The 18,546-nt window shown below is 43.8% G+C and overlaps 2 protein-coding genes across 2 annotated transcripts in view; both read left to right on the forward strand.

Moving 5' to 3' along the window:
- The first annotated feature begins 202 nt into the window (after positions 1-202).
- LOC109468316 (epithelial chloride channel protein-like) lies at positions 203-13,586 on the forward strand. Its single transcript, XM_019766564.1, has 13 exons — positions 203-431; positions 2,308-2,459; positions 4,714-4,856; positions 5,554-5,846; positions 6,086-6,334; positions 6,688-6,812; positions 7,730-7,829; positions 8,554-8,835; positions 9,577-9,801; positions 10,308-10,587; positions 11,258-11,422; positions 11,987-12,220; positions 12,634-13,586. Exons 1-13 carry the CDS (start codon positions 264-266, stop codon positions 13,056-13,058), a joined length of 2,841 nt encoding a protein of 946 aa, XP_019622123.1. The 5' UTR covers positions 203-263; the 3' UTR covers positions 13,059-13,586.
- A 1,654-nt stretch (positions 13,587-15,240) lies between these two features.
- LOC109468313 (tubulin alpha-1C chain-like) overlaps positions 15,241-18,546 on the forward strand; it is a 5,092-nt gene continuing 1,786 nt past the window's right edge. The window contains exons 1-4 of the mRNA XM_019766562.1: positions 15,241-15,708; positions 16,430-16,582; positions 17,247-17,646; positions 18,132-18,259. Of these exons, the coding sequence (XP_019622121.1) occupies positions 15,334-15,708; positions 16,430-16,582; positions 17,247-17,646; positions 18,132-18,259 (1,056 nt within the window). The 5' untranslated portion in view covers positions 15,241-15,333. The remainder of the gene's footprint in view (positions 15,709-16,429; positions 16,583-17,246; positions 17,647-18,131; positions 18,260-18,546) is intronic.

The following is an 18,546-nucleotide window of genomic DNA, read 5'->3' on the forward strand; positions in this document are numbered from 1 at the left end:
CCTTATGGGTATTTCGAGAACACTGTTACTGAAAAGCTGTTATGGGTATTGGGGACTATGTGTGGGTATTAAAACACTTGACTTGATATTGAATAGCGCTCAATTGTAAAGGCTGATATGGAACATTCTGGAACGAGGAGGGAGATAGACTGAAATATGCTGTATTTGCTCCCGAGTCCAGCGTGCAAATGCTCCGCCTTTCTTGTTGAGACCTGCTTTAGTTTAGTACAGTGCGCTTCCCTGGCCGGGGCCGGCCGGCGAAGATGTCCGCCTTATGTTGGATAGTGTTGCTGTCCGCATTTGGCTGGCATTCTGAAGCCGTCTTCACCCGGCCGAACGAGATTAAACTACAGAACAACGAGTACACGGACGTGCTGGTCGCCATTAGCGAAAACATCCCTGAAGACCAGCAGATTGTGGACAGGATAGAGGTTAGTTTGTGTACAGTTTTTTTTCTTCTTATATTCCAACAAATAATCACAAGACGTGGTGACGGCACACTCAAGTTTTTTTTTCAACTTACATTAATGCCGCCACCAACACAGGGGGTACTCATTTTCACCTGAGTGAAGTGAGGAAAGTCGTGTAAAGTGCCTTTCCCAGGGGCACACGAACGGTGGCATGTCAAGACTCGAACCCGGGACCGTTTGGTTCCCAGTCGAGAACTCTTCCGTTGCGCCACACGACCCAACGTGCACAGTTTGTGCGGCACATTTTCTTACAGATTTACTTTGTGGTTTCAGAATCCTAGGATAACTTACTAATGGACGAGACCCTCGTCCTTTAAGGGAACCAACTGACCGTATTGGACTATAGCTGTTGTATCCCCCCCCCCCCAAAAAAAAGAATTGTGGTGCTAACCATGAGTTAATATACGACATAAAACAGATTATGAAAAAGTACAATGTTGCAGTGGTTACCACAATCCGCACTGCCACTGGGATAACAAAATTCGGACACTCTTTGTTACGAAAAAGAGAGAAAACAAGTACTTTCGACAAAGCTGGCCTGAGCGCCCAGAATGAGTGAAAGATATAAATGTGTCCATAATTATTGGAAGCAGACACAACCAATACGTTACATACAATCTTTTTTTTATTTGAGATGCTTTGAAAAAAGATAGAATACGTGTTTTCATAATACTATTGCTGTTTTGAACATTTACAACAAAAGTTATTCAAAGTCTGGTATTGATTTACACCGTTTTACACGTAGACTTTGTTTGACCACCAGCTCAATTATCTACGATCTTAATAAATAGTACAATGTACAAAATGGGCTGATGTAATACTTTGCGACGATTCATGGGCGGAGCCAATTAATTGTATAGTATTTCGATTAAGTTAACTTTCAAAAAAAACTTGCGCAAATGGATGTCTTAGAGAATTAGTTTTTTGATACCTCGGCTACTCCAGAAGGCATGACTGGATCTGTATGATATTAGGAATTACTAGTACTCCTGTAGAGTTTTGGGTTATTTTTGGCGTGTTTTTAGGCTTTTTTCATTTTTTTTACACTGGAATTTTTTCAACCCAACTCTAGAAAGTCTGAAAACACGCCAAAAATAACCCAAAACCCAAACCTCTGTTTGGAGAGTAATTTGGACTGTGGGTAGCCATGTGTCAACGAAAGAAAGTGTAAGTGCGATTTTGGGTCCCTAGCGGGTTTCAATGGTACTGCATCAGACCTTCCGGTTTTGATATACATGTATCATGCTCCCTCTGGACATGGTATTTGTTGGCAGATGTATTACAGCATACGCGGTGATCGTTGTTGCGAAATTTCATTATACCAGTAGTTCATGAAACGCTTTGCTGAGTTGCCAGTAACTCCATTTTCATTTCTGAAACTGGGATTCAGTTTGGCCCGCACGCGATGAATGAACAAACGCTGTTGTGTCCCAAACCGTGCCTGAGCGGACACAGAACGGGACACAGCCTGACTGTCCAGAACCGTGCCCGGAAGTGATTGGCGGGACCAGGCGAATTACGCCGAATCCTTCTTACTTTTGTCCCGACGAAAACAAAGATGGCGGCCGTTAAAACAGTTAAACAACAAAACACTAAGCTCCGCCCCCAGAGCACGGAATGGGACAAGGCCCTTATGTGTCCAGAACTGTGCCCGATCAGGCACGGTTCGGGACAGTCCCCGCGTGTCCCAGAATGTGGATTTGCTCCAGGCACTGTTTGACACGCGCCGTGTGTCCCAAACCATGCCAAGGCACGGTTTGGGACACACATACGTACAACAAACGAATGATAGTAGCTGTGCAGACTGAAATCAAAACCACTCTTTTATCTTCGCTAGGAGATTTTGACCGAGGCGTCCCAAGACTTGTACGTCGCCACCAACAACCGCACGTTCTTCAGGGAGATTAAGATTCTCATCCCGAACACATGGACGAGAAAACCCGAGTACCAACCCGCCGGGACCGAGACCTTCGACCGGGCTAACATCAGGTGAAATCCACTTTTACTCGCATTTTGTATTTTTAAAGAAGAAAATATTTGAAATCTATTTCCGATCTTTTTTGGTATAAATGATGGCCATTTAGTATACCTAAGGCCGTGTTGATTTGATTATATCGATGACATCCTCTGGGAACCCCAAATATGATGCGACCTTGCGAATTAAAAATTTGGCAAAAAAAAAAGTATCTGTATCTGTATAGCCGGTATAACTGCCCTTCGACGTAACACACCAGCTTAAAGTTGCTTTCATTAAGAAATCCACGCCCATCTTAAGGACCGACTCTTCATTTGGACTGAAGATTTGCATTTTGAGGAAATGGGTAAAATCTCCAAGCAGATCTTACCTGCTGCCGGATAGATCTTGACCGGTGTCACAGCGATCTCGACCCCCAGCAATTTCGCTCTCCCGGCGGGGGGAGATCGCTAGCGATTTCGCCCCGCCTCCGTAGACCTCGCCCCCCTCCCACCCCTTAGTTAGTCTACTCTTTTACACCGTACCACAGGTATGGCAGGTACACAAATTTGATTAACAATTCTTACGATATTATTACAGGTTCGGTTGAAGCAAGAAAGTAACCTCCTTGGTTGAAATATCCCCTTTTGCTATGCTCAACTGCATACTAGGCATCTCAACAACACAGGATATGAGCTGATCATTGGTAAAATAGTTTTGAGAGTGTTTACATGCAACATAATTCCTCAAATACAAGGAAATGCTATGATTAGAATTATTCAACAAATTTGTGTACTTGGACATGTTTAAGTGGAAGTTTTCGAGGAAATAACTGATTTTTTGGTGCGGGGCGAAATCGCTAAGGGGGGGGGTGGGAGAGGTGGGGGTGGGGGGGACCAAATCACTAGCGGGGAGGGCGAAATCACGGGAGGGCGAGATCGATCGCTGTGACACCGGCAGACTTTGCCTCGGTGGATGTCATAACATGATAACGACTTAACTCGGTTTGTAAACTTCATGGTATTTTGTAGGACCACATTCCATCCTTAGCTTGATATGTTGACCTCAAACTGAACCGACAGTTACAGACAAGTATACATTTGGGTTAACCTAGTTTGATTGAGCATGAGGGTTATATTTGGTTAACTTCTTTGGCCTCAGATTACCTAATGTCTGTCTAGGTACATGTACATTGTACTTTGACTTAAAAACAAACTCCGCTCCACGACTGGTGTTTTTTGACAACGCACCAGGGGTGTGCACATTTTGCAGTACTACGATCGCCATGGAAAATATTTTTAAGGATGCATGAAGGCCCATAGAAAACAGGTTACTTATAACTCAGGAGTATATTTGCAGTATAGTTGTCAACAAAACAAATTGCAATTGCAAAAGAGGATGCCCCAAGAAAGGATGTTTGAATGACTTTTGCACATCTAATGAAAAATTTATACTCATTTTCCCATTGGTTTAGAATATATCATCGTACATGAATTATGAAAAAAAATATAAAACTTAGGGCATATGTCGCCGGGGTGTTCTTTAAGAGCAAATGTCTGTAAATATCAAACAATGGTGGCAGTGGTAAGAAAAAATAGATTGGGCTCATATTTTGCACAGTAATAGTACTTGACCTACACTATCTCAAAAAAGCTTTCTTTCCAGTCAACACCGATCGTTGCCATGGTAACGGGCCAAACGAGTTTTTTTTTTTCATTTCCGCTGACAAACATGAAAAACAAACAAGACAAACATGAAAATTTCCAAAGTTGAGGACAGGATTACAAGCAAACTCCTGGATATTTTAGCAAAACAAAACCTGAGCTGCTTTGCTTTTCTACGATACCTTTTTTTAGTCATATCAAAGATACAATATCTGTAATCTAAGTAATATTTGTGTTACAGATTATCCTGTACATTGCCTATCGAATGAATGTTTGTAGAGGTTGGGGTTTTGTTACGTGGCTGTGAGCTTGTCCCGTACGCCAAATTTAAGAAAGTGAACAGAAATGAACATTTGTTCTATGTTTGGAGCTCTACAAATACTAATGTAAGATGTTTTTAAAGCAATTTTAAGTATATATACCTCTACGTATTACCTACTAAATGAATGCTTGTAGAGTGCTTGTTGGGGTCTTGTTTTGTTGTTTAGTTCTTGAAAGTAGGCCGTATTTTTTTATATGTACAGAAATGAACATCTGGGCTACAGTATGTTTGAAGCAACGCTACCCACTCCTATTGAAAAATATTTACATTTTTCTATTCGTAACTATATCTGTGTTCTTCCAGAGTGGACTTGCCGAACCCTCAATACGGGGACAATCCATATGTGCAGCAGAAGGGAGGATGTGGAGAGGAAGGAGACTACATGCACCTCACCCCTAAATACGTGGTGGAAAAGGAATATGGAGTAACGACCTGGGGCCCTAATGGTACGAAAATAAACACGCTGCTTATACTTGCTGGAGATTGTACGCTAAAGACTAACACATTTAACTGTAACCACTGTTACATTTCACTGTTAACGTCACAAATCTGTTAAGTGTAGTAAAATGGGGATTTTAGCAAGCCTGCAATGTATATTAGGTCATGTTGATTGCGCGCGCATGAATTTTCGTCCGTTTCCAAAAGAAAGTTTTCGACCATATTGTAAATCGTACAAAATAGCTGCAAAATGAGCAATTATATGCCTTAAATTAAAAAAAAAATATTGGAAAACGATACTCATATCACAGAATGCCAAAATCCATTCCAAAGGGAAAAAAAGACGATGTGAAGGAATGAAAATGAAGAGTCTATTATTCACCATGCCAATAAAATATTACTCTGTGTGTTTAGTCTTCTGTTCAACCTTCATGACCAACTAGATTTCATAATGAAGGCAAATTTTTTTCTTGCCAAACATTTTTTTATTCACCCACTCGCATCAGTTTTGGGGTTCCCAAAATATGTCATCATATAATCAAATCAAGATGTCCTTAAAAAAATATTTGAAATGCTACTTAACAAAATGCCATCTGCTGCGATTGTAGGAAACGTGTTGTGTCTTCAGCTCCCTTTATTTTCCTATTAAAAAACAAATCGGTACAGAAAATGGGGGACTAAATAAAACATCAATGTATTCCCCAGGCAAAACTTTTGTTCACGAGTGGGGCCATCTCCGCTGGGGTCTTTTCGACGAGTACGGCTACGAAGATCCCTCGGGAGAGTCCTACCCGCACTTCTACCGCCCATCGGTAGGTGGCGTCCAACCGACCCGCTGTTCCGCCAAAGTCGACGGGACCCACCGAAACATGGTGACCGGAGCACGCTGTCAGCTTGACCCCACAACCGGAGTCTATGAGCCGGAGTGCCGTTTCTATCCGCGTCCGCAATCGAACCAAGCGACTGCGTCTTACATGTTCATGCATTTCCTTGACAAAGTGAGTTTCTCAACGTTTTGTAGAAACCTTTTTCTTCTTTTTTTTTTCAAAACGAATCCCCCCCCCAAAAAAAAAATGTACAAAATTCAGTAATTTGTCAAACATTATTCCTTAAGTTTGTACATGTACCTTTCCAGATGCTATACCACCACAAATGGTCTCGACAGGGCTCATAGCTATAATTATAAATAGACTTGTCCAACAACAATAAGAGAATTGAAATATGTATTATGTTGCAGGTGACCGGTTTCTGTCACAGTGACCCGGAAGGTGACCCTCTGTCATACCACAACCGGGAGGCGCCCAACAAACAGAACGTCATGTGTCAAGGTCAGAGCACCTGGGACGTCATGAACAAGCATCAGGACTTCGCGAACGGCGCCAACCCTCCCAGGGCAGTCCAATCTACCAAACCCGACTTCATCCTGCTGCAGGAGAGCGACTTCGTCAGTATAGTCCTGGTGCTGGATGTGTCTTCGAGCATGAATGTGAGTATCCAAGGACAAATTTGTTTCTCTTGGCAACATAATACAAAGTTAAATCTCTTTTTGAAATTTAATTTTCAAAACTACAAAGGTCGATATTTGCTTTGGAGCAAGGAGAAACACAAGGGAAAACATTTTTTTAAATGTGTCAGTCAAAAAACAGTCAGAAAGTCCCAAATTATGAACTCTTAAAAGCCCGAATAAAAAAAAAATTAAGAAAAAAAAACGCCTAGAAAAAGACGAAACACCAGAGAGCACAATATGTCTTCACCACACACACACACACAGTATATACATACATATTATATTATATAAAAGAAGAAAAAAAAGAAAAACCTGCGTTTATCGTTTATCAGGGGGAACCGCTCCGACGTCTGGTTCAAGTGGCGAGTAGGTTCATCCGCAGTGTTGTGTCCTTCGGCACCTCGGTGGGCGTGGTCACCTTTTCTTCAAGTGCTTCAATAAAACATCGGGTAGTGAGGTACGGTCTGGTTTCTTCGAAAGACAGATCTTGCTGGTTCATATATATATAGAATACTACACGGTGTATTCCGAATCGCCCGAGGTACCAGCCCGACCGCGGGTCGGATCGTCGGACGGCCGCGCTGAAGGGAGATCCGATCCGCGGGAGGGCTTGGACCGAGGGGTAGGACTCTCCCGTGGGTATTATTTATGTCATACCCACCCGAGAAATGTGCCAAAATTTGGTGTATCTAAACAACAAACGGCGTCAATTCCCTAAACATCCGAATTCGGTGTTCGACGTCACGTTCGAAAGCGGCGCACTCGGTGCGCGCGAAACGCACTATGGAACATTTGGAAACCCGGGCCGGGCCGTACCGCTAGTTATGTCCTACCTGGGCCGCGATTACGTTCGATACGGGTGTTCCGGCCCGTGTGATAACTAGCGGTACGGCCCGGGGGTTCTTAACGCGTACGGCCCGGCCCTTCCAAATGTTCCATAGAACGATTCGAACGCGTTTCGCCCTAACCGCGTGCAACGCTTTAGAAAATTCGAATGCAAAATTCGGACGTTGGAATTGATGTTGTTGCGTTTTTTAGGGATTTTGCTCATTTCGCATTAAAAGGCGTGTTTTCGTGGGTGGGAATGACATAAATGAAATACAACACGCATCACCCTCGGTCCCGGCCCTCCCGCCTTCGGCCGTCGGGCGATCCGACGCGCTGTCGGGCTGGTACCTCGGGCGATACGGAATACCCCGTGTTGTATTCTATATTTATCACACGGGCCGAAACACCAGGTATGGCATAAAATGTGTACTCAAATGTGATCCAATAATGCAAGTGCATATATATAGTTTCAAAGTTATTCGAGAGACAGCAGAATACAAAAAGAATAATAGTCTTGGAATTAAAATAAAATACTGTCTTTTTCAGTGTCACCTCCCAGGCTGTGATCAATAGCTTAATTGCCGCACTTCCCACCAGCACTAGGGGTAGCACGTGCATTGGCTGTGGTCTTCGAACAGGCGTCCAGGTACATGTAGCATGTTGAATTAAAATGAGGTCCTATATCCATATGCGGCCAGAGACAAATTAGCATTAGGAACACCGTTGATTCCACAAAGTGCCAATACTATAGAACTAAGCTAAAAGGTTAACAGTATGGAGATTTCACGTTGGTAGATGATAGAATAATGTGACCATTGGCCATGGAAAGTTAAATACGGTAGACTAGTACTTCGATTTCAATGACAGGAAACGTCACACAAGATTGGTAATGAAAACATACATCGCCATGGCGACGCGTACGGTGGTTGCTGCCTGGTAGGGTTATTGTTTGTATACGGCACTACCATGATTTTGGGGAAGCCTCATTTTGGTCTGTCATGAGTTTTTCAAAAATAGAATTTGAGGTAGCAAGTCTCTGGGAAAACCTGCCCCACTTTCTGTGAAAGTAGGTCAGAAATGTCCCAAGGGATTCCCGGAATTTCACTGAGTAGGACTGTGGGCATAGATGTGTGCCAGCAAGATTCCAGACCTGTGAGACAATTCTTGTGGACATTCCATCCCTGTGGACAAAATTCCTGTGTACACAATTCCTAGAATTCTTCAAAACTGCACACAATACTGTACCATTAGGCTCGCCCATTAGGCGTCGCCAAAAATGCCCAGATATCGTTGATTGGTAGATGTTGAGGTGACGTAGTCTCTGTCAATGCACATATTCACTTACTGTTTCCCGTTCGTACATTTCTAAGGCACTCGAGGCTGTTGGACCGCCGCAAGGGGGCGTCCTTCTCCTTGTCACTGACGGAGGGGAAAACCAAAACCCACGAATCAGCGTCGTGATACCAGAGCTTATTACAAAGAGAGTAATTGTCTCTACCATTGCCATTGGTCCAAGCGCGGATGACAAGCTGGAGAACCTGGCGCAACAGACTGGAGGCTCGTCGTTCGTCTCCGGGACTGACGAGTCCACGGCCTTGGACAACGCGTTCACCACCACGTTCGAAGAAAAAGCTGGAACCAAAGGAGTGAAGGTTAGAGAAGAAAGACTTGCACACACACTTCAAAGACGTCAGTTGATGTGCTAATGGAACGTCTCAAGGTTTTTGGTAGATGAAAGGGTTAATGCTCCGCCCCGAGGTGTATATGGTGAGATATAATCCCTGGTCAGGTGCGATAACCACCGAATAAACCATCAAGTGAGCGTAGCGAACGGGGCACTGTATGAGGTTGTTATCACACCTGACCGGGACCGAGGATAAGGCGGGGAATTAACGTTATTATAGATATATAGTCTATCCAACTGACACAGTTATTTGACACAAATTCCTTTTTAAAATCCCTCCATTGCCAAAAAATTCTATGTTACTTAAAAACAAGATATCATTGACAGTAAAACAAATCATCTAGGCAGTCATCTGCGATTTCCACATGATTTTGGATCAGTGCCACTTTTTTAGTCTTTTTCTGTTTAAATTTCATTTATATCTTGTTGTATTTTGAAATAAATGATTCAAAATAAACTACAATACGTTTCTTAATAGATAAATGCTACAAGTCTTAACACTACTGTCAGTGCCCTATCCCATATATAATGGTACGATCCAGAAAGTGGTCGGTTATTCTAATTGACGTTACGGTTACGGTCTGATAACCAAAGGCAAATGGAGCCTTCTAATTGTTTGACGGCTTCTTGCTATATGATGATATACTGTTAACACCCAATAACTATTACATTCACGTCGATTGAAATATTACTTATCATAATCCCACAGATCTTGAGCGAAGACAGGACCATCGGCGGCCGGGAGACCTACTCCAGCCATGTGTATGTGGACACCAGTGTAGGGGAGGACACCACGTTTTCTGTCTCCTGGCTGGACGGACGCCGTCCCGGGGTGACGCTGGAGCCTCCAGTTGGCCCTGTCATCACCGAGGGAGACCCGATCTATGACGTCACATCGGACACCATTACCATTGAGATCCCGGGCACAGCAGCGGTATGGATACATCTCAGAAACACAGTAACTGTTATGAGTTGGTGATTATTTCGGATCTAGCTCTTCTTCAAAAAATGTAATTTCCTATGTGATCGTTAAAGCTTATTTTCAACATAATGCAACTTTATTTGCAATTTTTGACAATGTTTTTGTTTCTTATTTGCTACCGATTTGCAACAAAATGTTCAGTTCACCCTTGTTGGATTTATCTATGTTTTTCAAAGACATCTATGCTTCCCCCTTATTTTTTTGTTTAAACCATTCTTTATTAATTAATTAGAAGCTCAAATCGACCTCTGCTTGCCGCTTTCCACTGAGGGCACGAGGATCAGAAAAAATATATCCAAAAGATAAAGTTGTAACAAAAAAAAAGTCGTAACAAATCTATACACTTTTACACGTACATGGTACGTACCAAAACTACAAATGTGAGAGCATGCATATACCATATGGGTCATGGTAGCTCGTTTTGGGCATTGCATTTACTAGTATTTTAAAACTTCCAGCCAGGAAAGTGGGCCTTCAACATCACCAACACTGCTCCCAATGACCAGGACGTCACCATTATTGTGACGTCCAACGCCGTCAACGACACCGAACCCATCAAAGTGACCGCACAGGTCAGTGCCGTGTCCCTGGACTACTCCTCCTCCCAGCCCACGGCGCTCAGGGTCTACGCCTCCGTACGGAAGGGCTACCTACCTGTCGTTGGGGCGACCGTAACGGCCTTCATCGAGAAGCCTGACGGTCAGGTAGAGGAGATCACGCTTCTGGACAACGGCGCAGGTAAATACCTTTAAAAAGAATTATACAATTGTGTTCTGATTGACTTGGAATTCATTGATATCGATACTTTAGTTTATGATATTAATTGACTCGTGGGGTCGTGTGGCGTAGCGGCAGAGTGAGCGACTCGGAACTGAGAGTCCCGGGTTCGAGTCCTGACATGCCACCGCTGTTGTGCTCTTGGGAAAGGCACTTAACACGACTTTCCTCACTTAGCTCCACCACTTAGCTCAGGTGTAAATGTGTATTGTCATGTCATGTATTTGTCCCCTGTGTTGGTGGCGGCATTAATATAAGCTGAAAAAACCTGAGTGTGTCGTCACCACGTCTGGTGATTACATGTTGGAATAAAAAAAACGACTTGCGATGAAGCTTTGCTATCACCCAACAGGTCAGCAGTCATGTCATGAGATTCCGAAAAAGTGTAATTGATCAATGTAAAGTGTTGGTGAGTCAGTTTTAGCTATAGCTGTGATTTGGTAGGAAAGAAGTCTAACAAAAAGTAGAACACAATGCAGTTGCGATGTGAGAAAGGTTTAACGACGTCATACAATATTTATGTTGCCTTACTCTTATCGATGGGTCAACGGGCCTCCGTGTTTGTATTACACATTGTCATTTATATCAAGGCACGAAACGTAACACTTTTGTGGTCCCATTTTTCTCTTAGGTGCTGACGTAACGAAGAGTGACGGCATTTACTCCCGATACTTCTTCCGCTTCACCGCGAACGGGCGTTACGGATTCAGCGTCAACGCGAACAACTCCCAGGGGGGTGCCGGGTACATCGTCATCAACCGCGGGCGTGGCAACGGTGCGCTTCCGATAGACCCAGGTAAACATTATGCTCTTTTCGAAATCACACAACGACCATGGCTGACTGATTTGGTATCATTGCAACAGTTTACAAAACATACAACTCCAATATATCATGAAAGTCCATCTGTGTTGGTACATACAAATCATTATAAAAATAAAGACTGAACTTTAAGTTCAAACTCCATCAACCTTGTTCACGGAATGAACCCGTCTACTCTTGGAACGTGACGTCAGAGACAAGCGACCGTAGTAGCGGGTCATACGTGCCAGATAACTTGTGTCGCCCCTCGTCTCTGTTCAGGTTGGGTAGACGGGTCCATTCAGTGAACAAGGTTGATGGAGTCAACCGAAAATTTGGGATAAGTCCCAATTCTATATCTAGTGTTGGAACTTAAAGTTCAGTCTTTATTTCATAACTCCAATATATATTCTACTTGTTCCGTCAATGTGGTTGATATCATTCATGGATGATATACCTGATAGAAATGAGAAACTCAAGATGATATGGCTTAGTTACCTAAGGGATACAGAACCATATCAGACTATTTTTCTTTACTATTGCTTGGTTCTTTGTTTGTAGGAAACAGTACCTGGGGGGACAACGTTCAGCAAGAACCGTTGGAGCAATTCCAGAGGATGACAACAGGAGGCGTTTGTCAGGTACAGGGGGTCCCCAGCGGTGGTATCTCTGGGCAGGACATCCTGCCGCCGTCCCGAGTGGATGACCTGACGGCCGTGGAGGTTTCCTTCGCCAACGCTACCGTGAAGCTGAACTGTACTGCACTAGGGGACGACTTCGACCAGGGAGGCCCAGGTGCGTTCTGCTTTATCTAAGAATAAGATGCCTATAATTCATCTATCATGAACGGCTAGGACTGTGAGTAAAGGACTATGACTCTGTTTTGACTCATCGGACTTTTATGTTTACTGTATGTTGTCCACTCTTGTCTTACTGTATGTAACAATGTCTTGTGTAATTTTGCTGGGCCCCCTTGGAAAACAGCTAATGTAAGCTGTCTTATGATGAAATAAATAAATAAATAAATAAATAAAAAAATTGTATTTTTTCCTGTACCCACTCTTTACTGCTTACCAAAAAGAAAAGGAAAGTAATCGTTTGAGGGAAGGGATGTTATCATAATGATCTTATGGAACCAGGCATCAATCTGATGCTTTTGCCCACAACATGTATAACGTTTAATACATGTATATCATTCTCTTTTCCAGCCGACTATGTTGACATCCGTTACAGCCGCGATTTTGACCAACTCGCAGACGATTTCTATGGCTCAGCTTCAGTCAACCAGTCGCAAGTGCTGCAGGGAAACCTGACGTCACTTCCGGAGCCCGGCTCCGCCATGACCATCGTCATCCTGGTGCCAGACCGAGGCCACAACGTCACGTTCGTCTTCGCCCTGTGCATGTGCGACGAAGCCGACAACTGCGCGCAGCCGTCCAACATCGTGACGGCAAATCTCGAGTTCATCCCCGAGCCGGTCTATATACATACCAACGGTACGCCGACCGGGGCCATCGTTGGTTCAGTGCTTGCTGTGGTTTTCGTCGTCATCTTGGTTTTGATCTTTTTGGTCTGGCGGTCCAGGTCGGCAAGATCACCCCAGTCAGCTTCCCCAAATGATCCCAAAGTGTAGTTCACTTTTTCTTTCGTGTGCATTTCTACCTTCTTTGGAGAATGCATTGCTTTTGTCACTTTGATTTGATGTGCATATAACGTTGACGTTAACAGCCTTAACGTTGCTGTTATAGGGTAGCATGGTGTCATTTCAAGGCACGTTTGTTCATTGAGGCGACTGGCTGAAGAGAAAATCTATGAAATGGAAAAAAATGAAACATGCCAGATGCTGAGAACAGGACTGTCTTGTCTTCATCAGAGAAATAATTTACACCTCAATAAGAAGAAAGCAAAAAATGTCAATGATAAGCCTAATTTACAGTCAACAACATTGAACGTAATCTTTTTTAAGGATAGAGTAAAAAAAGACTTTAAATTAATAAACTTTATTACTCGACAGGTGTATATGATACAATGTGTGGGAACAATGACAATGTGAACGATACAATAAGTCTATTCTAAGAAACTATTACTATGATATCAGAGCATTTTTAAATTTGTATCAAGTTTGACAAGATCATATTCGATGCAGTAAAAAACTTTATGGAATCCACTTATACTTACAATATATCAATAAGAACTTTTGTTAGAAAGCTCAAATATTCTTAATGTATAATGCAATGTTGTGCTAATATAATTGCTATTTTTAATAACTTTTTCAGTAATTGATGTGTTACTGTTGTTCTGCATTTCTTTACGCTATTTAGAAATAAAAATATGCTGACAAATAAAGTAAGAATAATGACAGCCAAACACCACGACTTTGTCTACTTCATGGGTATTTTTGTGGAAAGGTTTAGAAGAGGATAAAGGCTGAAATTAGCTTAGATTGATATTGTTATTAATAATGATATGCTGATAATGCACATCAGGACGTGATTTGAATCAATGAGTAACATGTCACGACCCTACGAAGTGACCCCCCTTTTCAGCGTAATAACTACATAATATGTAGCTGCAGTAGCTGTGTAACAGTTACTAGTTTGCATCTTGTAGATCTGCAGTACCCAAGGCGACCGACAGGATCTCGTCACATCGTGACGTCACACATAAATCGGTCACTAAACCCATGGAGGTTACCTCCATGCTAAACCCGACAAAAATCCTGTTGGACCAGTGCCTGAGGGAAGACGTCCACCACACTCTGGTCTGTTTATCGCTCAATTAACGCCGGTACGGCTGGGATAAGTTACCAAAAGTATAGAGACTGTGAAAAATTTGTGTTGACTGAAGGCCAAAACTGTTTTGTTCTTGCTGGCGTCCATTGGTGCTACCATGTTGGAATTTGACGTCATACAGGCGCCATATTTGTTTTCCGTCTACGGTTGTTTGTAGTCAAAATTCGTCAGAAACATAATCGTGATAATGATGACCTAATCTGCATTATATAAATAAATCTTTATTGCATATCCTTGTCCATATGGGCTAAATGCACATATGTGGTCTAGAGGATATAAGATATAGTATTAAACACTGAAACCCAACATTCTAACGTTAAGTATAACATTAATGTGATTCCATTCTATTTATTATGTCTGTTACTTACCTTTCTTCTCTCTTTATAAAACCCATGGAAACGTAACTACTATAATATTTTGTCCAATATGCTTCACCTCGAATGAGGATGACTAAACAACAACAACAGCAACATACGTTAATTCCTATATGACATCAAGTATGTGACGGTTTCTTGCTTTGACATATTCTTATCTTGTCTAATTGTAAGACATAAATAGCGCTTGGCGTTCATCTTGATATATATGAAGGGTACAATTAAGTAAAAAGTGTGTTTCCGTTTCAACGTATAAATGATTACAGAATCATAAATGTCGGTGGATCGTGGTTGTGACCGTTGGTAAACTCTGCCATTTGACCGTAATTGGGACTAGTGAGGCGAGTGTCTGGGTTTGCCGCTTCAGTGCAAATTCTGAACTCTAGTTTTTACATGACTTTCATGCGCACAAGTCTACGTGTACGTGTTTGTAGCTACACATATTCAGTCATAGTTTGTGTATTTGCTGTATGTTTGGAACAACAGGTCTGAGGATGTGTTTGTAAGACCGAACAACCACCTCTAGTTGTAACCACAACTCACGTCACAGAAATGCTGTTGAAGGTCAGTCATGACTCAGAGCTAGACGGATGACGTGATTGGGCGGTGAGATAATTACTTCAAGCATTACTTTGGCTGTTCCCAGACTTTGGCTGTTCCCAGACTCGGGTTGTCGTCCCGTCACGTCGCACAGATTTTCATCAAGTTTTTATTCCTAGTCTCCGCTGACTTCTAAACAGCCATGCGAGAGTGTGTGTCCTTACATATCGGCCAGGCTGGCGTGCAGATCGGTAACGCGTGTTGGGAGCTGTACTGCCTGGAACACGGGATCCAGCCGGACGGCATGATGCCGAGTGACACGACCCTGGGCGTAGAGAACGACTCCTTCAACACGTTCTTCAGCGAGACGGGAGGGGGAAAACACGTGCCCAGGGCTGTGTTCGTCGACTTGGAGCCGACTGTGATCGACGAGATCCGTTCAGGAGCGTACAGACAACTGTTTCACCCCGAACAGCTCATGTCTGGGAAGGAAGACGCCGCCAATAACTACGCCCGGGGGCACTACACCGTCGGGAAAGAAATCATCGACCAAACGGTGGATAGAGTCAGGAAATTGGTAGGTATATCTTTCATATTACTGAAATGAGAGAAGTTGATTTCATACAATACTGTTTTTTTTGTATCTGTTAGTGTAGTGTTAACTGTATCTGTTCATCGTGTTTTGGTGTGACCTGTACTTATATGTAGGTGTGGCAAAAATGTGCAAGGTCGTCATTCACTCATTAGCGGATTTTTGGTGACGCCTCGGGGGAGTCTATGTAATGCACGTAGTATTGGGATTAGACTGAGTACACATTGTTAAAGAAGAGTTCGAATATCTCATACCTCCGTGAAATATCTTTATAGAGCTTTTGTAAATTCATTGCCTAATTCTATCTCATCAATTTACGGGAAAATGTTCTAATTTAGCATACTTTTGTTCATTGAATTCCAAGGTCTTTTTCAAAATAACATTTCTTTCTCATCTCCCGATTTCTTATTCCAAAGCTGGTATGACAAGTATTGAAGCAGAGTCCTACGGTTAATTCAAAACAGTATTTTGTAGTTGACATTAGGTGTGATCATATTTTCATGAATGACAGGAATATGCCCTCCTGGGACGGGGGTGGGGGGTGGTACCGACTTCCAACGACCTCTGACCCAGTGATGACGTCACACGTGGGGAAATCACGTGTTCACACCACTTGGGTCGGATAAATGATCTAGACCGAGAGATTCTGTCAAAAATCAGTTTAGTTTTTATTCTAAATACGCCCTCCTTGTGTGCATGTCACCAGACGGAGAACTGTACCGGTCTGCAGGGTTTCCTCATCCACCACAGCTTCGGCGGCGGCACCGGGTCAGGGTTCACCGCGCTCCTCATGGAGAGACTCTCCGTGGAGTACGGAAAGAAGTCGAAACTACAGTTTTCCATCTATCCTGCGCCACAGGTCAGATATACTCACGTCATCTTATTAAAAAAAATGGATGTGATGTGACAATTATTAGATGGGTGCGTGGATGGATGGATGGATGGATGGATCGGTGGATGGATGAATGGATCGATGGATGGAAGATGAGTGGTGGATGGATGGATGGATGGATGGATAGACAGACGGACGGATGGATGGATGGATGGACGGACGGATGGGTGGATGGATGGATGGATGGATGCATGAGTGGATGGATGCATGGATGGATGGATGGATGATGGATGGATGGATGGATGGATGGATGGATGGATGGATGGACGGATGGATGGATGGACGGACGGATGGATGGATGGATGGACGGACGGATGGATGGATGGACGGACGGATGGATGGTCGGGTGGATGGATGGATGGATGCTGGATGGATGAATGGATGGATGGATGGATGGATGGATGGACGGACGGATGGATTGATGGACGGACGGGTGGATGGATGGATGGGTGGATGGATCAGCTAATATTACAGCTTCTTGCTTAAATGCCTGAAATATATTCGCCACGTTGTCAGTTCCCCTCTACACTGTCTATTGTTAATTGTAACTTGTGTTGAGGGCTCGAAATGAGGGAAAAGGATGACATTTTAAGTGAACGGTGTGCATCTGACTTTGTACCCGCTATTATAGGTGTCTACAGCAGTGGTTGAGCCGTATAACTCCATCCTGTCCACCCACACCACCCTGGAGCACTCCGACTGCTCCTTCATGGTGGACAACGAAGCGCTGTACGACATCTGCCGGAGAAACCTGGACGTGGAGCGCCCGACCTACACCAACCTCAACCGCATCATCGGGCAGGTGGTGTCGTCCATCACCGCCTCCTTGCGGTTTGACGGCGCACTGAACGTGGATCTGACGGAGTTCCAGACGAACCTGGTGCCGTACCCGCGCATCCACTTCCCGCTGGCCACGTACGCGCCCATCATCTCGGCAGAGCGCGCGTACCACGAGCAGCTGCAGGTCGGTGAGATCACAGCCTCCTGCTTCGAACCGGGCAACCAGATGGTCAAGTGCGACCCTCGGCACGGTGAGTACCAGGACAGCTATATAGCAGACATTAATTTAATTTATGGATGGTATCCTCTAAAGACCCCCAAACTATTGCGCTAGGGCAAATAAAAGATCCAGTCAAAAAATGCTGATTAATCACAGGAATACAAAGCTGGTATTGTAAGTTTTGCCATAACACTGAGTTATTGTTGAAGGAGGAAAGAAGGAGCGTCAAGGAAAAAAATGGGGGGGGGGAGATATCAGAGAATAGACACCTAGGACACTCAAATGTTGAAAAGAACAGAAATTTCGGTGTCTATCAGACACCTTCCTCAGAGCTTCTGACTGGAGTTCTGCTTCTGTAGCCAATGTAGGTGGCGCTTTTGCAGCGAGAACACAATCCCAAACGTGACTGAGATCTTAACTCGCAAGCATGCGAATCCGTACCCTAAAGGAAGGACGTCTTGTGACAATCTGTGCTTTACAAATGTTGTATTGATCGAGTTTGCCTGTTGTTTGTAGGGAAGTACATGGCGTGTTGTCTGTTGTACCGAGGTGACGTCGTGCCGAAGAACGTGAACGCCGCCATTGCAAACATCAAGACCAAACGGACCATTCAGTTCGTGGACTGGTGCCCGACTGGCTTCAAGGTACTGTATGTGTATAGCCGGGTGTCCAGTCTATCGCGGTTGGGGTGGGTTCTCTTCGGGGCTGCAGAAGCCCAGGCCCGCCTGACTCAGCTAGGCTCCCCGGTAGATTTTGCACGACGGGGGTTTAAATAGCCCCTCCTCCCGGCGTGCCAAACTCTATCACAGGAGAAACACCCCTACCTACCCCTACTAGTCACAACAGTGGGGGAATTTTTGCTTTTGGTCTGTGTTTTTCTACCTCCCTTCCCCCTCTCTCCCCTCCCTTCTCTCTCCCTCTCTCTCCTCCG

This window comes from Branchiostoma belcheri, unplaced genomic scaffold (assembly GCF_001625305.1).
Source record: "Branchiostoma belcheri isolate BF01 breed outbred unplaced genomic scaffold, Haploidv18h27 scaffold199, whole genome shotgun sequence".
Taxonomy (NCBI): Eukaryota; Metazoa; Chordata; class Leptocardii; order Amphioxiformes; family Branchiostomatidae; genus Branchiostoma; species Branchiostoma belcheri.

Coding starts and splice junctions, on each gene's coding strand:
- LOC109468316 (XM_019766564.1), top strand. CDS start 264: ATGTCCGCCTTATGTTGGATAGTGTTGCTGTCCGCATTTGGCTGGCAT. Junction 5,847..6,085: donor TCATGCATTTCCTTGACAAA/GTGAGTTTCTCA, acceptor ATTATGTTGCAG/GTGACCGGTTTCTGTCACAG. Junction 11,423..11,986: donor TGCGCTTCCGATAGACCCAG/GTAAACATTATG, acceptor CTTTGTTTGTAG/GAAACAGTACCTGGGGGGAC.